The sequence below is a fragment of the Sus scrofa genome, chromosome 13 (assembly GCF_000003025.6).
Source record: "Sus scrofa isolate TJ Tabasco breed Duroc chromosome 13, Sscrofa11.1, whole genome shotgun sequence".
NCBI classification, from domain to species: Eukaryota; Metazoa; Chordata; class Mammalia; order Artiodactyla; family Suidae; genus Sus; species Sus scrofa.
Genome location: NC_010455.5, coordinates 1,864,148 through 1,889,992, shown reverse-complemented (window position 1 = coordinate 1,889,992; position 25,845 = coordinate 1,864,148). Strand labels below are relative to the sequence as shown.

General features: G+C 39.1%; 1 protein-coding gene across 1 annotated transcript in view; it reads left to right on the top strand.

Moving 5' to 3' along the window:
* COL6A6 (collagen type VI alpha 6 chain) overlaps window positions 1–25,845 on the top strand; it is a 168,494-nt gene that overhangs the window by 95,976 nt on the left and 46,673 nt on the right. The window contains 5 exon segments of the mRNA XM_021071331.1: window positions 12,178–12,213; window positions 13,697–13,759; window positions 16,192–16,254; window positions 22,792–22,854; window positions 25,625–25,687. Coding sequence (XP_020926990.1) covers window positions 12,178–12,213; window positions 13,697–13,759; window positions 16,192–16,254; window positions 22,792–22,854; window positions 25,625–25,687 — 288 coding nt within the window.

The following is a 25,845-nucleotide window of genomic DNA, read 5'->3' as shown; positions in this document are numbered from 1 at the left end:
TTGATTTTTGTCTTATTTCATTATAGCTGGCTTACAGTGTCTTGTCAGTTTTCTCCTGTACAGCATGGTGACGCAGTTACACATACAAATATACATTCTTTTGTCTTACAATATCATGCTCCATCATAAGTGACTATACAGCAGGATCTCATTGCCTACCCATTCCAAAGACAATAGTCTGCATCTATTAACCACAAGCTCCCAATCCATCCCACTCCCTTCCCCTCCACCTTGGCAACCACAAGTCTATTCTCCAAGTCCTTTCTGTGGAAAGGTTCATTCGTGCTGTATATTAAATTCCAGATATAAGTGATATCATATGGTATTTGTCTTTCTCTTTCTGACTTACTTCACTCAGGAGTAGAGTCTCTAGTTCCATCCATGTTGCTGCAAATGGCATTATTTCATTCTTTTTTATGGCTGAGTAGTAATCCATCGTGTATATATACCACATCTTCCTAACCCAATCATCTGTCGATGAACATTTGGGTTGTTTCCATGTCTTGGCCATTGTGAATAGTGCTGCAATGAACATGTGGGTGCCTGTGTCTTTTTAAAGGAAAGTTTTATCTGGATATACGCCCAAGAATGGGGTTGCTGGGTCATGTGGTAGTTCTATGTATAGATTTCTAAGGCACCTCCACACTGTTCTCCATAGTGGTTGTACCAGCTTACATTCCCACCAGCAGTCCAGGAGGGTTCCCTCTTCTCCACACCCCCTCCAGCACTTGTTCTTTGTGGACTTATTAATCATGGCTGTTCTGACTGGTGTGAGGTGGTATCTCATGGTAGTTTTGATTTACATTTCTCTAATAATCAGGGATGTTGAGCATTTCTTCATGTGCTTGCTGGCCATCTGTATATCTTCCTTGGAGAAATGTCTATTCAGGGCTTTTGCCCATTTTTCCATTGGATTGTTGGCTTTTTTGCTGTTGAGGTGTATAAGTTGTTTGTATATTTTAGAGGTTAAGCCCTTGTCAGTTGCATCATTTGAAACCATTTTCTCCCATTCTGTAACTTTCCTTTTTGTTTTCTTTTGGGTTTCCTTTGCTGTGCAAAAGCTTGTCAGTTTGACTAGGTCCCATTGGTTTATTTTTGCTTTTATTTCTGTTGCTTTGAGAGACTGACCTGAGAAAACATTTGTAAGGTTGCTGTCAGAGAAACATTTTGCCTATGTTCTCTTCCAGGAGTTTGATGGTGTCTTGTCTTATATTTAGGTCTTTCAGCCATTTTGAGTTTATTTTGGTGCATGGTGTGAGGGTGTGTTCCAGTTTCGTTGATGTGCATGCAGCTGTCCAGGTTTCCCAGCAATACTTGATGAATAGATTATCTTTTCCCCAGTTTATCTTCTTGCCTCCTTTGTCAAAGATTAATTGACCATAGGTGTCTGGGTTTATCTCTGGGTTCTCTGTTCTGTTCCATTGTTCTGTCTGTCTGTTTCTGTACCAGTACCACACTGTCTTGATGCTGTGGCTTTGTAATATTGCCTGAAATCTGGGAGAGTTATGCCTCCTGCTTGGTTTTTGTTCCTCAGGATTGCTTTGGCAATTCTAGGTCTTTTGTGGTTCCATATAAATTTTTAGATTGTTTGTTCTAGTTCTGTGAAAAATGTCATTGGTAATTTGATAGGGATTGCATTGAATATCTAGACTGCTTTGGGTAGTATGGCCATTTTTACAATATTAATTTTTCTGACCCATAAGCATGGAATATCTTTCCATTTCTTTACATCTTTAATTTCCTTGATTACTGTTTTATAGTTCTCAGCATATTGTCTTTCATCTTGGTCAGGTGTATTCCCAGGTATTTGATTTTTTGGGGGGTGCAATTTTAAAAGGTATTGTATTTTTGTATTCCTTTTCTAATATTGTTAGTATACAGAAATGTGACTGATTTCTTAATGTTAATCTTATATCCTGCTACTTTGCTGAATTTGTTGATCAGTTCAAGTAGTTTTGGGGTTGAGTACTCAGGGTTTTCTATATATAGTATCATGTCATCTGCATACAGTGACAGTTTTACCTCTTCTGTTTCTGTTTGGATGCCTTTTTTTTCCCACTGTACAGCTTGGGAACCAAGTTACACATACATGTATACATAGTTATTCCTCCATTGTCATGTTGCCATGTAAGTATCTAGACATAGTTCTCCGTGCTACACAGCAGGATCTCATTGTAAATCCATTCCAAGAGCAATAGTTTGCATCCATTAACCCCAAGTTCCCAATCCCTCCCATGGCCTCCCCCTCCCCCCAGGCAACCACAAGTCTATTCTCCAAGCCTATGATCTTTTCTGTAGAAAGGTTCATTTGTGCTATACACTAGATTCCAGTTATAAGTGATATCATATGGTATTTGTCTTTCTCTTTCTGACTTACTTCTCTCAGTATGAGCTTCTCCAGTTCCATCCACGTTGCATCAAATGGCATTATGTCCCTCCTTTTTATGGCTGAGTAGCGTTCTATTGTGTATATACCACATCTTCCTAATCCAATCGTCTGTCAAATCAAAACTACCATGAGATACAACCTCACACCAGTCAGAATGGCCATCACTAATAAGTCCACAAAGAGCAAATGTTGGAGGAGTTGTGGAGAAAAAGGAACCCTTCTGCACTGTTGCTGGGAATGTAAGCTGGTACAGCCACTATGGAGAACAGTATGGAGGTACCTTAGAAAACTATACATAGAACTACCATATGACCCAGAAACCCCATTCTTGGGCATATATCTACACAAAACTTTCCTTAAAAGACACATGCACCTGCATGTTCATTGCAGCTCTATTCACAATAGCCAAGATGTGGAAACAACCCAAATGTCCATCACCTTTTATTTCTTTTTCTTTTTTTGTCTGATTGCTGTGGCTAGGACTTTCAGTACTATTTTGAATAACAGTGGTAAGAATGGGCATCCCAGTCTTGTTCCAGATTTTAGTGGGAAGGCTTTCAGCTTCTGTCCATTAAGTATTGTATTTGCTGTGGCTTTGTCATACATGGATTTAATTATGTGAAGGTATATTCCCTCTATACCCACTTTGGTAAAGTTTTGATCATGAATGGATTTTGGACTTTGTCACATGCTTTCTCTGCATCTATTGAGATGATCATGTGGTTTTTGAGTTTTCTTTTGTTAATGTGGTGTATGACGTTGATTGATTTGCATATGTTGTATCATCCTTGTGCACCTGGGATGAATCCCACCCAGTCATGGTGTATGATCTTTTTTATGTGTTGTTGGATTTGGTTGGCTAAGATTTTGTTGAGAATTTTTTGCATCTATATTCATCAAAGATATTGGCCTATAGTTTTCTTTTTTGGTGGTATCTTTGCCTGGTTTTGGCATTAGGATGATGGTGGCATCATAAAATGTCTTTTGGAGTGTTCCTTCTTCTTCAACCTTTTGAAAAAGTTTAAAGAGGATGGGTATAAGTTCCTCTTTGTAAGTTTGGTAGAATTCACCTGTGAAGCCATCTGGTCCTGGAGTTTTATTTGTAGGGAGTGTTTTTATGACATATTCAATTTCATTTCTAGTGATCAATCTCTTCAGTTGATCTATGTCTTCTTGATTCAGTTTTGGCAGGCTGTAAGTCTCTAGAATGTTGTCCATTTCTTCTAGGTTGTCAAATTTGTTGGCATACAATTGTTCATAGTATACTCTCATGGTTTTTTGTATTTCTGTAGTATCCATTGTGACTTCTCCCTTTTCATTTCTTCTTTTGTTTATTTGGGTTTTTTCTCTCCTCTTCTTGATGAGTCTGGCCAGAGGTTTGTCAATTTTTTTTTTTTATCTTTTCAAAGAACCAGCTCTTGGTTTTATTGATTTTTTTCTATTGTTTTTTGAATCTCTATTTTATTGATTTCCTCTCTGATATTTATGATTTCCTTCCTTCTCCTGACTTAAGGTTTTGTTTGTTGTTCTTTTTCTAATTCGTTTAGGTGGTGGGTTAAGTTGCTGATTTGAGATTTTTCTTCTTTTTTTTTTTTTTTTTTGAGAAAGGCTTGCATTGCTATGAATCTCCCTCTGAGCACTGCTTTTGCAGCATCCCATAGATTTTTTTTTGCTTTATTTTCCCACTGTACAGCAAGGGGATCAAGTTATCCTTACATTTATACATTACAATTACATTTTTCCCCCACCCTTTCTTCTGTTGCAACATGAGTATCTAGACAAAGTTCTCAATGCTACTCAGTAGGATCTCCTCGTAAATCTATTCTAAGTTGTGTCTGATAAGCCCAAGCTCCCGATCCCTCCCACTCCCTCCCCCTCCCATCAGGCAGCCACAAGTCTTTTCTCCAAGTCCATGATTTTCTTTTCTGAGGAGATGTTCATTTGTGCTGGATATTAGATTCCAGTTATAAGTGATATCATATAGTATTTGTCTTTGTCTTCTGGCTCATTTCACTCAGGATGAGATTCTCTAGTTCCATCCATGTTGCTGCAAATGGCATTATGTCATTCTTTTTTATGGCTGAGTAGTATTCCATTGTGTATATATACCACATCTTCTGAATCCAATCATCTGTTGATGGACATTTGGGTTGTTTCCACATCCTGGCTATTGTGAATAGTGCTGCAATGATATATATTTTGAATGCTTGTGTCTTCATTAATTTGTCTGGAGGTATTTTTTAATTTCCTTCTTGATTTGCTCATTGACCCATTGGGTTTTTATTAGCATGCTGTTTAGTCTCCATGTAGTCAGTTTTTTCTCCTTTCTTTTTCTGGGGTTGATTTCTAGTCTCATGCCATTGTAGTCAGAGAAGATACCTGAAATAATTTCTACACTCTTAAATTTGTTGAGGTTAGCTTTGTGCCCCAATATGTGATCAATTCTTGAGTATGTTCCATGTGCACCTGAGAAGAATGTATGTTCTGATTTTTTTGGATGTAATGTTTTGAAAATGTAAATTAAGTCTAACTTTTCTATTGTGTCATTTAGGATCTCTGTTACCTTATTCATTTTCTGTCCAGAGGATCTGTCCATTGATGTGTGTGGGGTGTTAAAGTCTCCCACTGTGATTGTATTCTCCTTTTATGTCTGTTAGTATTTGTTGGAGGTATCTGGGTATATATGTTCCTATATTAGGGGCATATATATTGATGATTATAATATCCTCTTCTTGAATGGATCCTTTTATCATTAAATAGTGTCCTTCTTTGTCATTATTTATGGCCTTCATTTTAAAGTCTATTTTGTCAGGTATGAGTATTGCAACTCCTGATTTTCTGTGTTGGCATGAAGTATCTTTTCCCATCCCCTTATTTTCAATCTATATGTGTCCTTTACCTAAGGTGAGTTTCTTGTAGATAGCAGATTGAAGGTTTTTGCTTTTTTACCCAATCTGCCACTCTGTGTCTTTTGATTGGAGCATTTAGTCCATTGACATTTAGGGTGATTATTGATAGATATTTATTTATTGCCATATTAAACTTTGTTTTCCAGTTGGTTCTATGTTTCTCTTTTCTTCTTTTCTTTTTTTGGTTGGATGGTTTCCATTTATTTTATGCTTGAGTACATTTCAGTTTTTGTGGATGCAATGTTTGGTTTTGATTTGTGGTTGCCCTGTTTTTTTAAGTATGTTAACCTCTTCCTGTATCTCCTTGCTTTAGCCTGATCATCATATAGGCTCAAACACATCATTAAAATTTTTAAAAATCTGTATTTTCTTACTTTCCTTCCCCACATCGTATGATTTTGATGTCTTATTTATTTATTTACTTATTTTTAACTTCTTCATGTTTAGATCTGAATGCTGGCTTACTTAAGTGATTGCTTTCCACTTGTGGCTTCCTCCATTCTATTTCTTCTTACTTCTTTTTTAAAAAATTAATTTGGAGAAGCCCTTTCAGTATTTCTTTTAGAATGAGTTTAGCATTGCCATACTCTTTTAGCTTTTGTTTGTTGGAGAAATTCTTTATTTCCCCTTCTATTTTAAATGATATTATACTGGATAGAGTATTCTAGGTTGCAAATTTTTTCCTTTCAGCACTTTAAATATATCTTGCCACTCCCTTCTACCTATAGTGAGATAGCTATAGAGAAATCAGCTAATAACCTTATGGGGGTTCCCTTATAGTTAATGCTTTGCTTTTCTCTTGTTGCCTTTAGAATCCTGTCTTTATCTTTGACTTTTGCCATTTTTATTATAATATGTCTTGGGCCTGTTTGGGTTCGACTTGTTTGGGGCCCTCTGTGCTTCCTCTATCTTGATGTCAGCTTCCTTTAGATTTGGAAAGTTTTCATACATAATTTCTTCAAATATATTTTCAATCCCCTTTTCTTTTTCTTTTCCTTCTGGAATTCCTATTATGCATAGATTGGCCCATTTTATATTATCCCATAGGTCTCTTATATTGCTTTCATGTTTTTACAATTGGTTTTCTGTCTGCTGTCCTGATTGGGTGATTTCCATTATTCTATCTAACAAGTCACTAACTTGTTCCTCTGCATTATTCATTCTGTTCTCCATTGCCTTTGGCTCAGTTTGCATCTCTGCAAATGAATTTTCTAGTTTTTCTTGGCTCCTCCTTATAGTTTCTAGTTCCTTTCTAAGGAAACCTACATTACTGTTCGTATCTTCTTAATTCCTTGATATTCAGCATTAATTCCTTCAGTATTTTCACTGTCTACCTTTATAACTCAGTGTCTGTCACATTGAGATCTGTTTCATTGTTGACTGCTTTAGGTGAATTGTCCTGTTCCTTTAACAGGGAATGGTTTCTGAGCTTATTCATCTTGCTTGTGTTTTTCTTTATCTGTGAGTTTGGGGAAACCAAACGGTAGTCTTGTAAGGCTACTTCTATGAAAGAATACCCCTTTGTATTTTTTTTGGAGGGGGGGCGCTTACTATTTATTTTTGATGTGGGACTTTGAATATTTCCTGTCTCTTTCTTCAGTGTGAGCAGGCTGTTATCCCCAGGATGCTCAGTGTGTTTTCAGGGAGAAGGAGGCAATGGGTAGGGCCAGCAGTTAGTGCCTGGTCATTGGGCTCGCAACAGCAGCAAGGTCCTGCAGGAAGGTGGCACAGTCTACTCCTAGTTGCAGGGCCCTGGGAAGTGGTAATGAGCTCTAGACAAATCTACAAGGTGACCAGAGCATTTGGCAGTAGTAGCAGCAGGGTGTGTGAGTTCCCAGAGGAACGAGAGCAAAAACAGCTAGTGTTCAATTGCAATGCCCTCCTCTGAGGTGATTGGAACTGCAGGTGGTACTTGTTCAGGGACCCCTAGTGGTAGCAGGCCATGCCCGTCTCTGGAGTCAGTGATAACTGTGCTTGGTTTCCCCCCACCACCCGTAGTCTATGCATGAAGCAATCCATCTCACTTAGCCCACATAGGAGGTGCTGCACAGGCTGCTCCTAGTTGCAGGATCCTGGGACGTGACAGAGATCAGATTTGTGGGTAATGCCCAGAGCATTCAGCAGTGGCAGCAGCAGGGCTGGTGTGTTCCAAGGGGTACAAGAGCACCAACAGGTGGTGTTTGGTCACAATGCCCTCTGTGGTGTCCTTAAGGTGATTGGGGCTGTAAGTGGTGCCTGCTCATGGACCCCTAGTGGTAGCAATCCACTCCCTCCTCTAGAGCCAGAGATAACAGCGGTGGTTTGCCCCTGCCTCCTGTAGACTATGCAAGAAGCATCTCATCCTGCTTAGCCCCCTCAGGATGTGCTGCACAAGCTTCTCCTAGTTGCAGGTTCCTGGGAAGGGACAGTGATCAAGTGTCTGGGCACCACCCAGAGTATTTGGCAGTCATAGCTGCAGGGCAGGTGTGTTCCCAGGGGAGTGAGAGCAACAGTGTATGCTGCTTGGTAGGCACCACATCACACTTGGCCCCCTGATGCACTTAGCCCCACAAGAGGTGCCTGGGCACTGGTAGCCTGCATAAGAAGTGCCCCATCTCCTGTAAACTAGCAAGAGGCCTCTCTCTGCCTGCCACCTGTGCCAGACCCACCTGGTCCCCCATAGACTAGCACACAGCTTCTCACCATGCTGCACCTGTGCCAGAGATGCCAGGCCCCCCATAGAGTAGCAAGTGGCTTCTCACCACTAGTGGCCTGCGCCAGAGGTACCCCATCCTCTGGGAGCCCATGGGCAAACATACACGCTCAGGCATAGGGAGTTTCCTATGGCGGTCCACCCCTCCTCCTCTCACCCTCCCCAACAATGACACCTTGCCTCTCCTGCAGGTCCAGACCTTCTCCCAGGTTCCCTCTGCCATGGTGTTCCCCTCCCCAGCCCATAGCACACCACTCCCCTGCCCGTGGCACACTGCACTTTAGCTCCCTAGGCTGTCTCCACAACACCAACCCCAGTCCTCTCCTGGGGACTGACCTCCAGAGCCTAAGCCTCAGCGCCCAGCCCCCACCTGAGCATCTCAGGCTGTGGTGTCCAGGCCAGTAGTTCAGATGATCTGTGTGGCTCTCACTCTGCTTTGCCATTCTCAGTTCAGCTGCTACACTTTTCTCAGTGACTTTGAAATCCTTCCAACTTGGCTGATCTTTCCGTCAGTTAGGTGGCTTCCCAGGAGGTGTGTTCCTTTTCTCCTTCACAGCTCCCTCTCGGGAATGCTAGTCCCGTCCTGATTCCTTTTCTCTCTGTTTTTTTCTTTTGTTCTACCTAGTTATATCAAGAGTTTCTTGCCCTTTTTGGAGGTTTAAGTTCTTCTGCCAGCATTCAGTTGATGTTCTGTGCGAGTCATTTTACATGTTGTGTTTTTTGGAGGTGTTTGTGGAAGAAGGTGAGCACGACCTCTTACTCCTCCGCCATCTTGCCCGGCCCCCACATGATCCTTTTAAAATCAAAAGTACCACTCTTCAGAACTTTATCTGTAAATATGCATAACAAGACATCAGAAATTATGACTACCAAGTGGTAGTTATTTCTAGATTTGAGATGACTTTTAAATTTTTATTCGGTGTATTTTCTGGATTTGAATATTCTAAAATCCACATGTATCATTTTTATAGTAAGTCATTATTTTTTAGAAGAAACATCTATACCTCTGACTGAAAAACTCTAAAACAGAGGTATATAATAGACAGTGAGGACTCAGTGCAACAGAATTCTGCTGAGTGTGTAAGTGATTGGAGGATTGACCACATTTGACCTTCATTCATCTGGAAAAGATTAAGTGATCGCCTACAACATATCAACCACTCTACTAACTACTAGAATAGTTATTTACTCTAGGTAATCTTAGATATCAAGGAACTTAGAATCATATTGTAGAGCTTGGCATCTCAACATGCTAGTGACATTTGGGCCAAATAATTCTTTGTTGAAGGCCACGTTGCAAGATGTAGGATGTTTAGTGTCATCCCTGGCTTCTACCCACAGGGGGCAAGTAGCACCCCTGACTTGTAACAGTGAAAAATCTCCAGACACTGACAAATGTCATCAGGGAAACGGGATGCTAAATCCCCCTCTTGCAGTTGATACCCACTGTTGTACAGAGTTCCTCTAGGCATAACCAGCTCTGATGAGTGTTCTGACAAGAATCTGTACTAGGTGAGGGGAGAGTAAGGGGGAGGTGAGAATCAGAAACCTGCAGTGCTTGGGGACAGGAGGAGTGGGCATGGGAGGTTGGCTCTTTCTGAAAACTTGGTGAGAATTGGAATAGATCCCATGGAAGGGGTAATGAGAAGCAACTGTAGCCTCATACTAAAGCACTGCCCTCCATCATGTTTAGTCCTGAGGGCTGCTCCTTATGTTTTGCCCTTTTCCCCTCTCTTGGCACTGCTTTAGGGGCAGCCTAAAGTGCCTGAGGACTGTCATTCATCATCATGAATGAGTTTGCCATTAAGATTCAATAATATTGTGATGTTTTACTGTTAAGAATGACCTGATTTTTTCCTGGGTATTCTGTGTCTCAAATCAGTCTATACCTGTCTTGGAAAGTGGGCCCTGGTAAATCATTAGAAACCCAGGCTATGGTGCACCAAAGGACTGATCACTCTGTTCTGGGTCTCCTTACTCTCGGTCATCTTTGGGGAGACTTTCTTCCTGGTGTGCCTGTTCATACTCCCTTTCACAGATAAGTTAGGCTTATCTAAGTTACCAGCCAACTGCAAGCTCTGGACAAACCGTCAAGGCATTTGGGGATTTAATCTATCTCATCTATAACATTTGAAAATTTGAAGCAAAACCATAATATCAACTCCCCTATCTTCTTGTTTTCTTTCTGTCTCTCTCACCTACCCATGACTTTCATTTGGAGTTTATATCTCAAATAGCCATTAATGAAGGTGCTAAGGGATGACTTCTGGAGATATTTCTGTTATTTGCATGACTGCTTTCTTCTTCAGGCTTATAAGCTCCTGCCTTAGGGCAGGAGTCAGTTTTTGCTCACCACTGTCCACTCCAGGACCTATCAGGGAGCAGGAGCTCAATAAATGTGCTGAGGTGATTAATTTTAATTAAGCTTTTTCAAAGTCAAATCTTAAGGATACAGAGAATAAATGTTTATTGATAATATTTCAAACACTGTGGCAGTGGACCAGAAAAAGATTCTGGATGTAAAAGCCTGTTTCATATCCCTTATTTTGCCTGAATAAAAGTTTCCATTCAGTTGCTCCTATGACAACCAGATGTATTCACCTAAAGCTCAAGTCTCGCCACATACATTTCCTGCTCCAAGAACCCTAGTTGTTTCTGCTAATTGGTGTATAAACCCTTCAACCTAGTAATCTAGTAGCCCTAGTAACTCCCGTTTTCTCACACCTTTGACCCAGACTTGCCACTGTCAAATATGCTTCCTGGTTTCCAGCCTATATTTCATTACTTAGGCCATACTCTCTGTTAGAAAGATGTCTTTCATCCTATACCTGTAAAACTCCTACATATCCTGGGAAACCCATCTCAAAAATCTCTTCCTCTAGGAAAAATTTCCTGATTTGACCAAGTGGATATGACTGGTTTCTTTGAAACCCAAATGTCTGTCTTCCCCTTCCTTATGGTATTTGACATACTTTGCTTTGTAAATATTTATAATATTCATCTCCTCCCCACTAACCCAAAGAATGAGGGTCCCCTGAGCTCATGTGTGTATATGTGTATGTATCATCTTTATGCTCTTATGGTTCCCATCCAGTATGCTCTGTGGGTTGAAGAACATAGGTAGATATTTTTCTGAATGAAACTGAAGTAAATTGAACCAGAAAAGATAAGCCCTTGTGCAAAAGGAGTAGAGGGAGCTGCTTTTCATCCCTCTGATAGGGAAGATTGAGATTATAATCTCAAGATGACTCATTGGGTTTTAAAGAAATTGGCCTCTGACCATTTCCCCAGGCACATAGTAACAATAAATTTTGACTGAAATATGACTAGAAGAATTTAAAGTCTACAATACTGGCCTTGTATAGAAATTTGACCTGAATATCTCAAAATTTCCATCAAGAAAATATCTGATAATTTATTAAATTTTGCAAAACCTGGTTGTCAGTCTTGCTATAAGCTTACTGAGACATCATAAGTTAGACAATAAAATGTCTTTGTCTTTTGATTCATAGATTTATGAAATATTGATCTAGAATATGCTTAGACCTTAGCTTTATATATGAGAGCAGTAGGAAAAATCCACTAAGTCTTGTAATACCATTTTTGACTGAATATTTTATTGACATCTGACTTGAGTAATTTTTGAATGCTTAAGATAATTCTTTCATTTTTGACAAGTAAGCACATCTTGAAGTTGGTGGGGGAATAAAATTAGTTTGGCTTACTTTAGCTTCTGAAGTTAAAGTGTAATAAAGTTCATGAAGTCCATTCTGCCAGTGTTTCCTCTGGCTTCCTGCCTTTTTGTCACTTCTACTCCTGATTTCTGGCTAACTTGGTTGTACTTTAGAAAAACGAAAAGAAACAAAATTCAAATCAGTCAATTTTGGAGCTTATGACCAGCTCTAGTAATAGTTTAGTGAGGATGAATTACTAACTAACCACAATCTGTCCTCACAAGTATCTATAGATTTCCATTGTCTCTAGCTTTAATTATCCATTGCCCTGGGATAAAACATGCAGAGTTGGAAATATTTTACTTCCATGGTGAAATGCATGATTTAAAACAATATGTGGGAAATTTTTCTTTTAATATCACTGCCTTAAGGTATCCATTGCTAATTTAGGTTAAACATTAAAAAAGCATTTTTTTCAGAGTTAATGATATCTACCTATTTTTCCTATTTTAGGCAGCTCATGGCCGGAGGGGACATACAGGCCCACAGGTACAGTGATTTTTTTTTTCTTAACTGAAAAAGGTAAATATTCTGTGTCCAGTCAAGGACCTGGAATAAAGGCTCTGGAAAATCTCTTCCAAGCCTAAATTTCTTTTGCTTTTTCATAATATTGTGGAATAAAATGCCATAAAACTTTTGAGCTACAATTTTAAGAACTCAAATCTTAAGAGAAAATTAAAATGTTGGCACTTTAATTAAAAACTATAAAATTAAAGATGAGACAATACTTGGCCCAATTATTATTAAATTTAACTTTTTTTTTGGATTTCAGGTACAAACTAGTAATTCAGTGGGTAACCTTCCTTTTAGATTTTTGTTCAGTTAACTCTGAAACCTTGCTTAAAATTTGTGTAAACTCCTTTTAAACCAAGAGAATATGGTTAAAACCTTGATACAAATTAGATAATCTGAATGTTTTGCTCAAAAGTCAACTATAACAACTATCATATTATATCCCTTTGTACATGTTGGTGATATACATGAACCTACGTGAATGACTAATGGCTTAGAATTTTACAAAATTGTGCAAACATACATCCTCAGATTGAAAATATAATGAGGATAAATAATAAATCCACTCTTAATCCCATCATGGTAAAACTCCAAAATGTTAAGAAAACATCTTAAACACTACAAGAAAGAAGACATTTTACCCATGATAGGAATAACCAATTCAATTTCAGAAGACTTCTGTTCAACAATAATACATGCTAAAAAACAACAAAGTAATATTTTGCAGATGCAGAAGAAAAAGTAACTGTTAATCTAGAATTTTATACCTAGCTAAACTATTTCAAGGTTATACTGCTGAAATAAAATGGAGAGCAAATCCAGAACAAAAAATGGTGTGAAATGAATGAGATGAGGTTGGGGAGAGAAAGTGTTGAGAAATTTCCTCTTTCTGATTTTGAGGAGAAGGCATCAGTGAGGGACATTTAATCTCATCTAATAATGTAAACAACTAAGACATAAATTTAGGCTATCCTATGGTCCAAATTAAGCTTTTTATTCTTATTTTGAATTATTATCTGTAGCAGAGCTCAAGGACAATGTGGAGGAAATGCTCAACTTTTGATCCCTAGATATTTAATCTATTTGAATATAAATATAATCAAAGAAAATGTGAAAGTAAATTGTGAGTTTTTTCAGGCCAAGCACCCAAGTTTTATACAATAGATTATATGTTTTATAGGAAAATAAGAGACAGTGTATGTGTGTGTGTGTGTGTGTACATATGTGCACATTTGAATGAAAACTGAAAGAAAATACATAAACATGTTAGCTGTGGTTATCTCTGCTTGATGAGGTTATAGAAATTTTTATTTCCCTTTCTATGTTTTCCTTTATTTTTCATATTTTTTGCAAAGATCCTGCACTGCTATTGTGATGCAAAAAATATTTATCATGTTGCATACAGAAGGAGAAAGTTCTCTGGAAATTATGTAGACAGTTTGATTCTCTCTCCCTATAGGGGGAAATAGGCATCCCAGGCCCAGATGGACTTGCAGGCTCACTGGGACTGAAGGGCCCTCAGGTATGTATCAAGACTAATCAGACTGTGAGAACACAAAGAATCTGAAGCCTTAATAGAATACCTCCAACGACACTACAGAGGTACAGATGTTTCAAGTGTTTTAAGGGTAATAACATAAGGAAGCAACACAGTCTTGACTTGTACAGCAGTTGGTATCCTTTGCCTAGGCTTTTTCTCAGTCAAGAGGGGAAAAGAGAATGAACATGCTCTGCAGCAATCCCTGTGTGATGAGTTCAAGCTAGCTAGGGTATCCTAGGGAAAGCTTGAGCCAAGGAAAATGTTGAGCCTCAAAACTGGGAATTTTAGAGTTCCCTTCGTGGCTCAGCAGAAAGGAATCTGACCAGCATCCATGAGAATGCAGGTTTGACCCCTGACCTTGCTCACTTTGTTAAGGATCTGTCATTGCTATGAGCTGTGGCATAGGTTGCAGACATGGTTTGGATCCTGCATTGCTGTGGCTGTGGCGTAGACCAGCAGCTAAGGCTTGGATTTGACCCCTAACCTGGGAACCACACCATGGGCATGGCCCTACAAAGACAAGAAAAAAAAAGCTGGGAATTTTGGTCAGTGGGAGTTCCTGTCGTGGCTCAGTGGTTATCAAATCTGACTAGGAACCATGAGGTTGCAGGTTCCATCCCTGGCCTTGCTCAGTGGGTTAAGGATCTGGCACTGCCATGAGCTGTGGTGTAGATGGCAGATGTAGCTTGGATCCCACGTTGCTGTGGCTCTGGCGTAGGCCAGTGGCTACAGCTCCGATTAGACCCCTAGCCTGGGAACCTCCATATGCCACAGGTGTGGCCCTAGAAAAAGACAAAAATAAAAATAAATAAATAAATAAATAAATAAATAAAAATTTTGGTCAGTGTAACACAGAAAGAGCTCAGTGTTACATACCTGGATGCCTGTGATGTAGAAAAATTGACTCTACTATAGGAAAGGATTGTTCAAATACAGCTGACGTCTTCTGCAGAGTGATCTACAGTGACCTTTCTAGCTCACTTCTCCAGAGAGCAGCTCAAGCACTTTTTCCTTTATAAGCAACAAGCCATGGTCAGCTCTTACACTGATCACATGAGGAGAAAGGAAGCATGTGCCAGAAAGAGCAAAATGTATCTTAAAATAATAATGAGAAGGGAAAGGAAGTCCTTGAAAATGCAGTAATGAAAGAAAAAAGGTCAGACTCTAAGAAAGTTGAACAGGGAGTTCCCGTCGTGGCTCAGTGGTTAACGAATCCGACTAGGAACCATGAGGTTGCTGGTTCGATCCCTGGCCTTGCTCAGTGGATTAAAGATCCGGCGTTGTTGTGAGCTATGGTGTATGTTGCAGATGCAGCTTGGATCCTGTGATGCTATGGCTGTGGCGTAGGCCAGCAGCTACAGCTCCAATTAGACCCCTAGCCTGGGAACCTCCGTATGCCACTGGAGCAGCCAAAGAAATGTCAAAAAGACACACAAAAGAAAAGAAAAGAAAAGAAAGTTAGAACATTGTTTTTCTCTCCAAGCTTTTACTTCTGAAATCTTGAGAAATAAATTTGCTCTTTAGCAAATGCAGGTCCTGCAATTTTTTCAAAGTTTTAATCCATGCAGCTAAAAATAAAAATGAAGTAACTATTATATTTTGGCAGCTTGGTGCATGAAAATTGCGCAAAATATACTTAGACATCAGAGGAGAAACTTTATCCACATATTACCAGGATTTCAGAGCAGTAAACAGTCTGTCCCCTGGGCCTGTGTCTCTTTCTAGCTTGATTCCTTTTCTTTGTCTTATTTGGCAGCTTACCTTCAAGAGAGAAATATATGCCACTGGATTTGTGGGAGAGCATTTCAGTAGATTGGCTGGCTTTATTTCATGCTAAACAAGTAATACTACATCTCTTCTTCCATTTTATAGACTCTTACTTTTTATGACATAATTTAAAAGGAGATGCAAAAACCAAACATGGATGGTTTCTCTGCATAATATGTGGAAACCAAAGTTAATAGGCAATGTAATATTCAAGAAATATAATTATCCACATTTCATCTTACCATAGCTTATTTATGACCAGTCTTCGGTGTGGTTATTAAATAGAAAATCCATTTAATTATTCCAGTTTCATATTAACATAAGTAAGGATTATTTTTAACATAACAAATATATGCATATGGAGTAAAAAGATGCTTAGGATAATTAGAAAGCAATACTGAAAAATTCAACTCTGTAGTGTTTCTTCATTTTGACTGCAAATGCCCATCTAAATGCTAGATTGGACCTTCATATCCTTGCAGAGAGGGAGAGCTCAGCCAATCAAGATAGAACCAAAGGCATGAGTGGAGTTCTCTTTCCAATTTCTGTCCATGTTATTGACTTAGCTTTTCCATAATTAATATTCGAGTTAGTATTCTAGTGTTCGCTTTTAGGGAAAGAGTAATGTTTGAATTCTCTACCTGTAGGGCCCAAGAGGAGAGGCTGGTGCAAAAGGAGAAAAAGGAAGTCTGGGCAGTAAAGGTCCCCAGGTAGGTAACAAGAGAGAGGGACTGCTTCTGGCTTTTGTCTTGGCTTGAACGTGGCTGTCCTTGTGGTTTTCTCCCCACAGATGGAGTTACTTACTACAGGCGAACAGCAAGGTACATGAGGTTTGACTTCAGGGCTTGATGGGGTAGCTGCATCACGTTCTGCGGAGTAGGTGTCATGCTGTCAGACACGGAGGTGGAAGATGGCAGCTCAGTCATTACTTTGAGTTTAAGAATGCCTTTTCTATGTAAATCAGGTCACATGACTCCCTTGCACCCAGATTATAGCCTACTTCAGTGGTCCTCCACTAACCACACATGAGAATCTCCTTGGATGACTCTAAAATGCTCTACCCCTGAAACCCTCCCCAGACCACTTAAATAAGAATTTCCCCCAGGTGGTTCTAATATACGCACCCAGCACTGGGCATGACCAACATCAGTGCTTCTCCACCTTCAAAGTGCATAGTAATCACATAGAGAACTTGCCAAAATGCAGATTCTAATTCAGTAAGTGTGGAATGAGGCTTGAAATGCTGCAATTCCAGTGAGCTCCCAGGTAATGCTGATGCTGCTGGTCCCTAGGCCACACTTTGAGTAGCTAGTCCCTATACACTAGCCCTGGCCTACTTGCTATCCTAGTAATACTTATTTGCTTGGCTGTTTGCTTGGTATGTTTGTTTGTTTGTTTGGCTGTGTTCCCTTCTAAATTGTAAGGTTTGTGAGGGCCAAGACTTTGTCTTGCTTATGCTATATCCCGGAACTCAGAATAACAGTGCTGCCACACAGTAGAGCTCAACACATGTTTGTAGAAGGAATCAATTAGTAAATGAATGAATGAGACACAGCTGGAACTGTGCTCTGGACTAACATGAGGGTAAAGAGAATCCTTTAGTTTGTGTCCAGTAGTTAAACTGGCCAGTGGCCCAACGCTTAAATGAATATATTCATCCTCAAAATTTGTAAGAAGTGGAGTTCCTGTTGTGACTCAGTGGTAACTAATCAACTAGTATCCATGAGGATGCAGGTTCAATCCCTAGCCTCCGTCAGTGGATTAAGGATCCAGCACTGCTGTGAGGTATGGTTTAGGTTGCAGACATGGCTTAGATCTGGCTTGGCTGTGGCTGTAGTGTAGGCCAGCAGCTGCAGTTCCAATTTGACCCCCAGCCTGGGAACTTCCATATGCTGTGGGTGTGGCCCTAAAAAGCACAAAACACAAACAACAACAACAACAACAAAGAAATTGTAAGAATCTATTTGCATGAATTTGTATCTCATGACATGATATTTTAAAGCATAATAATTATTGCTCATGATGATATTTGTTCCTAATTTTGATGAATGTGACTCTTCAAAAAACATGGGAACTTTAAAATTTCATATAGGACTAAATGGATGAAAAGTAACTATTTTACATTCAATTACTGAATCATTAAAAGCTTAAGGCACCACAAATTTGGATGAAAAAAAAAAAAACAGTAAATGCCAAAGGAAACTTATGTAGTAATTATCTCATCTATTTATGTGAAATATTGAGATGTGATGGATTTAAATCCAAAGAGCTTGGTAACTCCCTTGCTCTAGAATCCAAAATTGTATCCAAGTGACTGTTACTCAAATAAGTTATTCCATTTTCCCTGTAGTATACTGCTATGGGTGAGTCCCCTTTAACCTAGTATTGGCAGGATAGTCATAGTCATAAATCATTTAGCCTCTTGGCACAGAGTTAGTTAAAAGGCACCACTTCCCTCTAACCTAGCTCTTCCATTTACCTGGCTGGAAAGTATGATTTTTTTCTTTGCTTGCTTTTCTTGAAATATCCCTGTCAACACAATGAAAGTGCTATTTCAAAGACATGTAGACTTTTCTATGCTTAGGATGTGATGAATTGTTGTTTTCAAAGGAAAACTATGGGAGACAAACATTATCAGATAGACAAGATAGCATTATTCTTTATTGGCTCTATAAATCCACTGACATAAGCTTCATAATGTTTTAGCACAAGGATCAACCCTTCAGATGGTATTATATGCGCATTTTCTAATTGCCAGCTTTAAAGTTTTTCTTAGGATACACATTTAAAAGGAAGGGATGTGATTTATGTTGACAGTGTTCTGAAGACATTAATTGCTTTGGGGCATTCTGCATAAATCAAATAAGTGCCAATCCAGCCAAGTATACAGCTATGATATAAGAGAAATACAGTCCATGACACAGTGAAAAAGAAGAAGGGACTTTGAAAGGAATGGCATATTCTTTCATACCTTCCTTTGTTCCCTTTTTGTTTGGTTTACCTTGAAGTCCTACACTGAGGTAACCAACGCCTAGAAAAAAATGGGAAGTTAGACACAAAAATACTCATTCCAGTTAGAGCTCAAATTATTCTTCAAATACTAACATTTTTTTAGTCAAATAATCACTAGCATCATATGAAATTAGCCAGGAGGTTAAAATGATTCAGTTCCAATTTGGGATTTAAAATAGAATTTCTCTTGTCATTTTTACAAAGTGTAGTATAGTGGTCAGAGGCTTAACATCTGGAGCCAGACTACCTAGGTTAAATTGTGAGGTTTGTACCTTCCTAGCTGTGTAGCCTTGGGTAATTTATTTAATCTCTCCATGCCTCAATTTTCCCTGCCATGAAATAAGAATAATAATAATAGCTACCACATTGAATTGTTGTGAAAATTAAACTGCATCAAATTTGGAAACTCACGTTTTTAAAACTCCAATCTCAGCTGGTGCATGGATGGAAAGAGTTTTGGAATCCTGTTCCAGATATAAGCCTCAAAACAACAGATGGAGTGGCTGTGATTTCAGTTTTTTAGATCAGAATTAGGTTCATTTCCTATGTCATCCTCTTAGGAACTGCGTGATTTGGGGTTAAAATCTGATTTTGTCTGATAAAAAGGTGTTGATAAGAGGTATCTCAGTGTGTTGTTATAAGGATTGGAGAAGCCTATATATAAATATATACCTCTTGCACAGTGCCTTGCACAAAATCAGTGCTCAACAAAAGGCCACCATTACAGCAAAGCCAATGGAGATTTGACCCTTACCTAATGATCTTTCCCATTAAATGTCCTGAGCTCCTCTTTATACCTCACAGCTTCTCTTGATCTCAGATCAAGGCAACCTTTTTGACTTTTGATGTCTTAGAGGTGGCAGGGAATTTTTCTTCTTTCTCTTAGAAACATAGTTCCTTTTACAACCAGCAGTATTCAAGTAGGTAATATATCTGGGTAACAGTTGACTGAAGCTTGAGTCCCATTCAAGCCATCACAAACCCCAGTTTTGTACTTTGTATGATCCTGTATAGGAAATAGTATCAGGTTTTCTGATGCTCTACAGAACTTACAGAACTGTCTGTATCTATCCGTCCATCTATCCATCCAAGAAATCTTTTATTTGGAGGACTTTCAAATTACATGATCTCTCATTGTGCTTGTGTGTGCTTGAGGGAACTGCACATGATGTAATTTCTCAGAAATCTCCTTCATCTCATGGAGCTCATTATGTCAGAAGTAAGCACAAAAATGAGCTTTTAAGCAAAACTTTCAATAACCCCTTATTGTCAAGGACAATTAAAATCTCTATACTTCATCCTTCTGTGAAGTACATGAAAATTTTGCATGGAAAACCAACAAATTAAACACACTATTTCATCCCTCTTGGGAACCATCCCTAGACCAGTGGATGGGACAGATAGGGGAATGGATGGGTAAACTGACCAGTCCTACATAAGCTTAAGAGATATGAAGTCAATAAAATGTGCCCCTTGCTTCAAGGAGTCTGGTACCTAGTAGATGAGAGAGAGAAATAAATGGACAACTACATACAGAGTAAAGGAATCTGTGGGACAGTTATAAGACCCAGTACAGCCAGAGGGGTTCATGTCATCTTCTTGAAACAATGATGATAAAAGTAAGATTTTCAGGAAGGGGTGATTATTCCTCTCCCTAGATGGGAAAGTGGAATAGCTAAAGGGAGAAATTGCATATGTTCAGAGATATAAGACAACAAGAAATATTTGGAGACTTCAGATGGTTTGATGAGCATGAACATAGAGTATTTGAAGTAGTCACAGGTGACTACAGAGGAATGCAATACCCACATTTTGAGGGATTTTAATATTAATACGACTCTCAACTTTATTCTGAAAGCTACTCAGAATGAATTTCAGCCTGACCTTTTCTTCAAAAGGAAAGGAGAATGATTTAGAGAGAGGCCAGTCTACAGTCAGGGAAGCCAGGAATTTAGGCGAAATGCGAGAGGGGCCTGAGGTTAGGTGATGGCCATGGGAATGGAAGGATATGGATACAGATTGGAGACAAAATCTATAGGGCTTGGAGCTGATTGATTGTGAGAGATGACCTAGAGGGAAGAGTCTGGGATGATGCTTAGATTTCAGGGGAAGTAAAGGGTGGCATTCCTTACGAAAAGAATATGGAACTGAGCATTACTTGTGGTAAATATGATGATTTTTGGTCATTAATCCCTATGAAATACCCAATAGGCATTTTAATAGATGAGTCCACTGTTCAGTTGAGTAATTTGGACCGGGGCAGCATATCTAGAAATCATTTTGTAGAAGTGGTATGTGAATCTATGGGGGTGTCATTCAGGAAGGAGGATGAAGTGAGAAGGTAAGTTCAGAGGAGCCCTGGGGACCACGGCAATTCAAGAAGCAAATAGAAGAAAGGGAGTCTTCAAACTTTCCTGAGAAAAGATCAGAGAGGGGTCAGAAAGACCACGGTAAATTGGTGTTACAGAAGTTAATGGAAAAGTTTCAAAGAATGGAGACTTTCCTTTAAATTCAAAGAAGGTAGTAGTTTGCATCTACAACCCCAAACTCCCATCCATCCCACTCCCTCCTCCCCCTGGGCAACCACAAGTCTGTTCTCTATGTCTCTGAGTCTGTTTCTGTTTTGTAGGTAGGTTATATTTAGAATGGCTAAACAACGAGGTCCTATACATAAAAAAATGTGCATATATGTGTGACAGGGTCACTATGCTAAATAGCCGAAATTGACACAATACTGTAAATCAACTATACTGTAATTAATTAATTAATAATACAAAGAGGATAAGAACTGATAAAAGTTACCCAGATTGAACATGCCGGTCTGGGAAGCTCCATGCAGGAATGGAAGTGAAAGTTAGACGGGAAGGGGTTAAGAGCTGTGGAGGGAGAAGAAGTTGAAACTCTTCTTTAAGATGGAGCATGATAATGTGCGAAAATAGAATGTGTACATTTATGTGTAACTGGTTCACCATGCTGTACAGTAGGGAAAAAAATTGTATTGAGGAAATAACTATTTAAAAAATGTAAATAAATAAAATTCAAGGACCTACAAAAAAAAAAAAAAAGATGAAGGAGAGAGGGAAAATGGAAGGTTGTGGAAAAATCATTACTATCTTCGCTGGTAACCAATACATTGTTCAGCTATCTTTCCTATTAGGAGTTTTTTAATGTCTAACTCATTACATATCTAATTTTTTAAAAGATGAGAAAGTTAAGGTTAATTTTTTTCTTCTGAACAAAGCTAATGTATCATGCTTATTACATTTGATTTATTTATTTTTTAAATTATAGTAACCATGGCAAAAAAAAATTGTGAAAATGATTTCGGTTCACTGGTGTTTGGATTATTTACAAGTACCTATAAACAGTTTAACCAAATAAGATTTCTGTTGTTACATGTTTGGATATCCCAAAGGAAAAAACCTGATGTCAAGTATTAGTAACATAGGAAGGCAGTTGGGCTGCCTCCAAATTGGGATTTTTAAAGCTGTTCTAGACTAATGGAGAGACTTCTATTATATCAAATAGATTTTCTGTATTGATGCACAGTTATGTTTATCCATTCGTTTAGGTTTTGTATTTATGTTCTTCAATAAAATCTTAAAGCTTTCTTTATGTAGGTCTTTGGGTCTTTAGGTAATCTTGTTACACTTACTCTATTTTAGTTTTTTCTCTTATTAGTAAATGGAAATTTATTTATATTTACTTTTCTAACTTACTGCTAGGAAAGAGAAAATTATTTTCTCTTGTACCATCTGAACATCTTATTAGTGCTAATTATTCTTAGTAAAGCTTCTTGAGTTTGCTATTGTACTAACCATATTATGTGCAAATAAACAACAACATGGCATTCTTTCTACCAAAATGAACCAGGAATATTATAGTTCAAGGCAAATGTCATATAAAATGCTTTCTTAAAATGTTAGACATTTTAGCAACATCTGCTCTTAATAGCAAAATAGTGAAAACCTAGTCTTTTTGGAAGGGAAGACTCAGAGGGAAATACAGTCATTTAGACAACATCTGGCATGAATTATTTTATTAAATTTCTTTTATTTGCTGGTCTTTATTTGACAGCTGTGAGGCTTTTTTCCAGAGCGAGAAACAATAAAACCATAACTCTTTTCCCATCTGTGGTTCATTTTCCTCTTAGAAGAGACGCAAAAGGTTTAAAGGAAAGTTGCTTTATGTTCTATATTTGCAGTCCTTGATTTTTGTGTGTGTGTTTGTTTCAGGGGCTTCCAGGACCAGCAGGAGAGGCAGGGATTCAAGGCCGTTTGGGAAGCCAAGGAAATAAAGTAGGTCACATTCTTCATACCCACCAAAGCTGAGATCTTCTCCTCGAGGGAAGTTATGTCTGCTTATATTATCCAGAGTCCTTTCAACACAAAGAAGAATATATCATCTCACTGCCCCTGTACCCTTGCTTGATTCTTAGAGAGCCAGCAACATCTAAGGATGTGGATGGGGACCCAGATGAGGTCAGGGAATCCAGCTCAGCATCATCTCATGAGGGGGGTGACACCCAACCCGAGCTGATGGATCTTAGGGAACGGGAACTATTCTGGAGCAAGCCTTCCTTTCTCCCCCCTCCCTCCTTCTTTTCCTTTATTCTTCATTTCTTTCCTCCATTCATACTAACCTTTGCTGAATATCTTTAAGGACAGAGGCACTATCCTGGCGTTCAGCTGAACTAAGGTGAGCTCCAGGAGAGCAGAGATCTTTGTCTGTTTTGCTCACTCATGCATCCCCAGAGCTTAGAACAGTACCTGACACATAGTAAGTGCCCATTAAATATTTGTTTAATGAAAGAAATTCCTGAGTTATGTAATTATAAATACATTTAAGAATTGAGAACATTTTTAAGATACTAATCCATGACATAAAGTACTTGTCGGGGATAGGAAACTGCAATGGAAGTTTAAACACAGTACTAGATAAGAGAAGTACTTCTGGGCTGGGACAAGAGGTAGCATAGAGTATACAGACTTTGAGCTTAGAAGATAGAAAGTGTTTGGCAGACAGAGAGGGAGCGTGGGGAATTTAGATCGAAGAAATAGTGTAAAAGAATAGGATTGAGAAAAATCCCATGAGTGGATGTTTGGGGGGGATGAAAAATGATTCCATTAAATCAGTAAGTAAGCAAATAAGTAAATTAAATAACTAAATAAAAAGAGAAAAATAATCTTCTCTGAGGGACACATAAAGAGTAAGAAAGGCCCAGACACTCCGCCTTACTGCATTAAGCTTAAGTCCCCAGGGGGGCAGGCAACTCAGCAATCAGTCCTGGGCTCAATACCTGGCTGCAACCAGTAACGAAATGTTTGACCCTGAACAAGCTTTATGGCTTCCTTTGTCTCCCTACTTTAAAGTAGATGTTCTCAAATCCACTGAGAAGCCTATTTATAAAAAATATATCCCTGGGCTCCATTACCAGACTGCTACTGATGGCATGGGTCCAGAAATTTTCTTTTGCGTGTGGAGCCCAGGTATTGGGAAGCAGCTGGCCCCCAGAGCCCACTTTGGAGGCCACTGCCTTGAAAGAAAGGCATCAGGGCAGGTCATCTTCTGCTTCCCTTCCATGGAGCCCTATTCTCTTTCCCCCAAGGGGTTGATGCTGGTGGACATTTGTCCATTTGTACTCCTCATATATACTGTGTTGTCTCTATGTCCTGAGCTGTCCTCTATGCAATGAGCTAACCACTCCCACTCCTCCAGTGTAGGCTGCCCACACTCCACATTCTTTCTCCCAAAGAGTGCTTTATGGAAAGGAGAGGGGGGAAGATTTAGATGGTGGAAGAACTTGGCCAGCCCTGCCTCAGCCAGCTCAGTCAAGATCACCATCAATAGTGACAGCCATGTTGACAGGATGGCTATACTCTTGATATGATGCAATGAGAAGGGCCCTTCACCTCTGTGGTCTTTTCTCCCCAAACTCATAAAACCTAACATAATCATGAGAAAAACATCAGACAAACACCAGTTGCGGTGTACTCTACAAAATACCTGACCAGTACTTCTGAGAACTGTCAAGGTTGTCCGAATCCAGAAAACCTGATAAACTGTCCCATTCTAGAGGAGGCTAAGGATACGTGAGTTGGGAGATTAGATCTAGGAAAAGGAGACTAGGTAAAAACTAAGGAAATCTGAATAAAGCATGGGCTTTTGTTAATGAGTCAGTTTTCATTTATTTGTTGAGACAGAAGTCTGCTACACCTATAATAAATGTGATATTAATGAGAGGGAGAGGCTAGATATGTATATAGGAAGTCTCTGTACCATCTTTACAACATTTATGGAAATTTAAAATCTAAACTTTAAAAGTTTAGATTTTTATTTATTTATTTGGAGTTCTCTTGTGGTACAGTGGGTTAAGGATCTAGCATTATTTCTCCAGTGGCTCAGGTCACTGCTGTGGCATGGGTTCAATCCCTGGCACTGGAATTTCTGTATGCTGTGGGCGCAGCCAAAAAAAAAAGTTTGTTTTTTTTTTGTTTGTTTGTTTGTTTGTTTAAGAAAAGGAGTTAACCTTCTTTTGTAAACTTATGTTAACTTGCCCAAATAGCTGGATTTCCTCAGTGTAATACTGAAGTTGATTTATAACCCACAGTACACATTCTACAAGTCAGAAATTGTTTCCAGGGATGTCGTGCTACCTTAGTTATTTTGATTAAAAGTAGATTCATGAGTCTGTTGTTTCTGCAGCAGCCAGATGATTTGCATGGATCATCATGGAAAACAGTTTTGTTCATTTTTTCAAACAGTTCAGAGCCACTTCTTTGACTCATAGTAAGATGTTTCCAAGGGTGTGGCTCATGGCACTGTGCTGCTGAGATGGCAGCTTGCACTAAACAGTACATCAGACTTGCGGGAGTTTCATTTATCAATGGAGGGGGCTTCACTCACCATTTCGCTTGTATTGTTACACACTCACAGTTCTGGCCACAAACCCATTATCACTGTGACACACATGGATGCAATTGAAAATTCTTGTCTTAGTGCCATCATTTCTAATTCCCTTTACAAAAACAACGTACTAAGGACACATTTCATTGTTTTGTTTGACAGGGAGAACCTGGCCTTCTGGGAGAAAAGGGAGCCATTGGTCTTCCAGGTCCTCGAGGCTTGACGGTTTGTGTTTTATCCCTACTTTTTATCTGGCTCTTGGAATCTTTTAGTTCAAGATAAAAGTTCAAGGGAATTCCGTAGTGGCTCAGTGGTAATGAACCTGACTAGTATCCATGAGGACTCAATTTCAATCCCTAGCCTTGCTCAGCGTGTTGAAGATC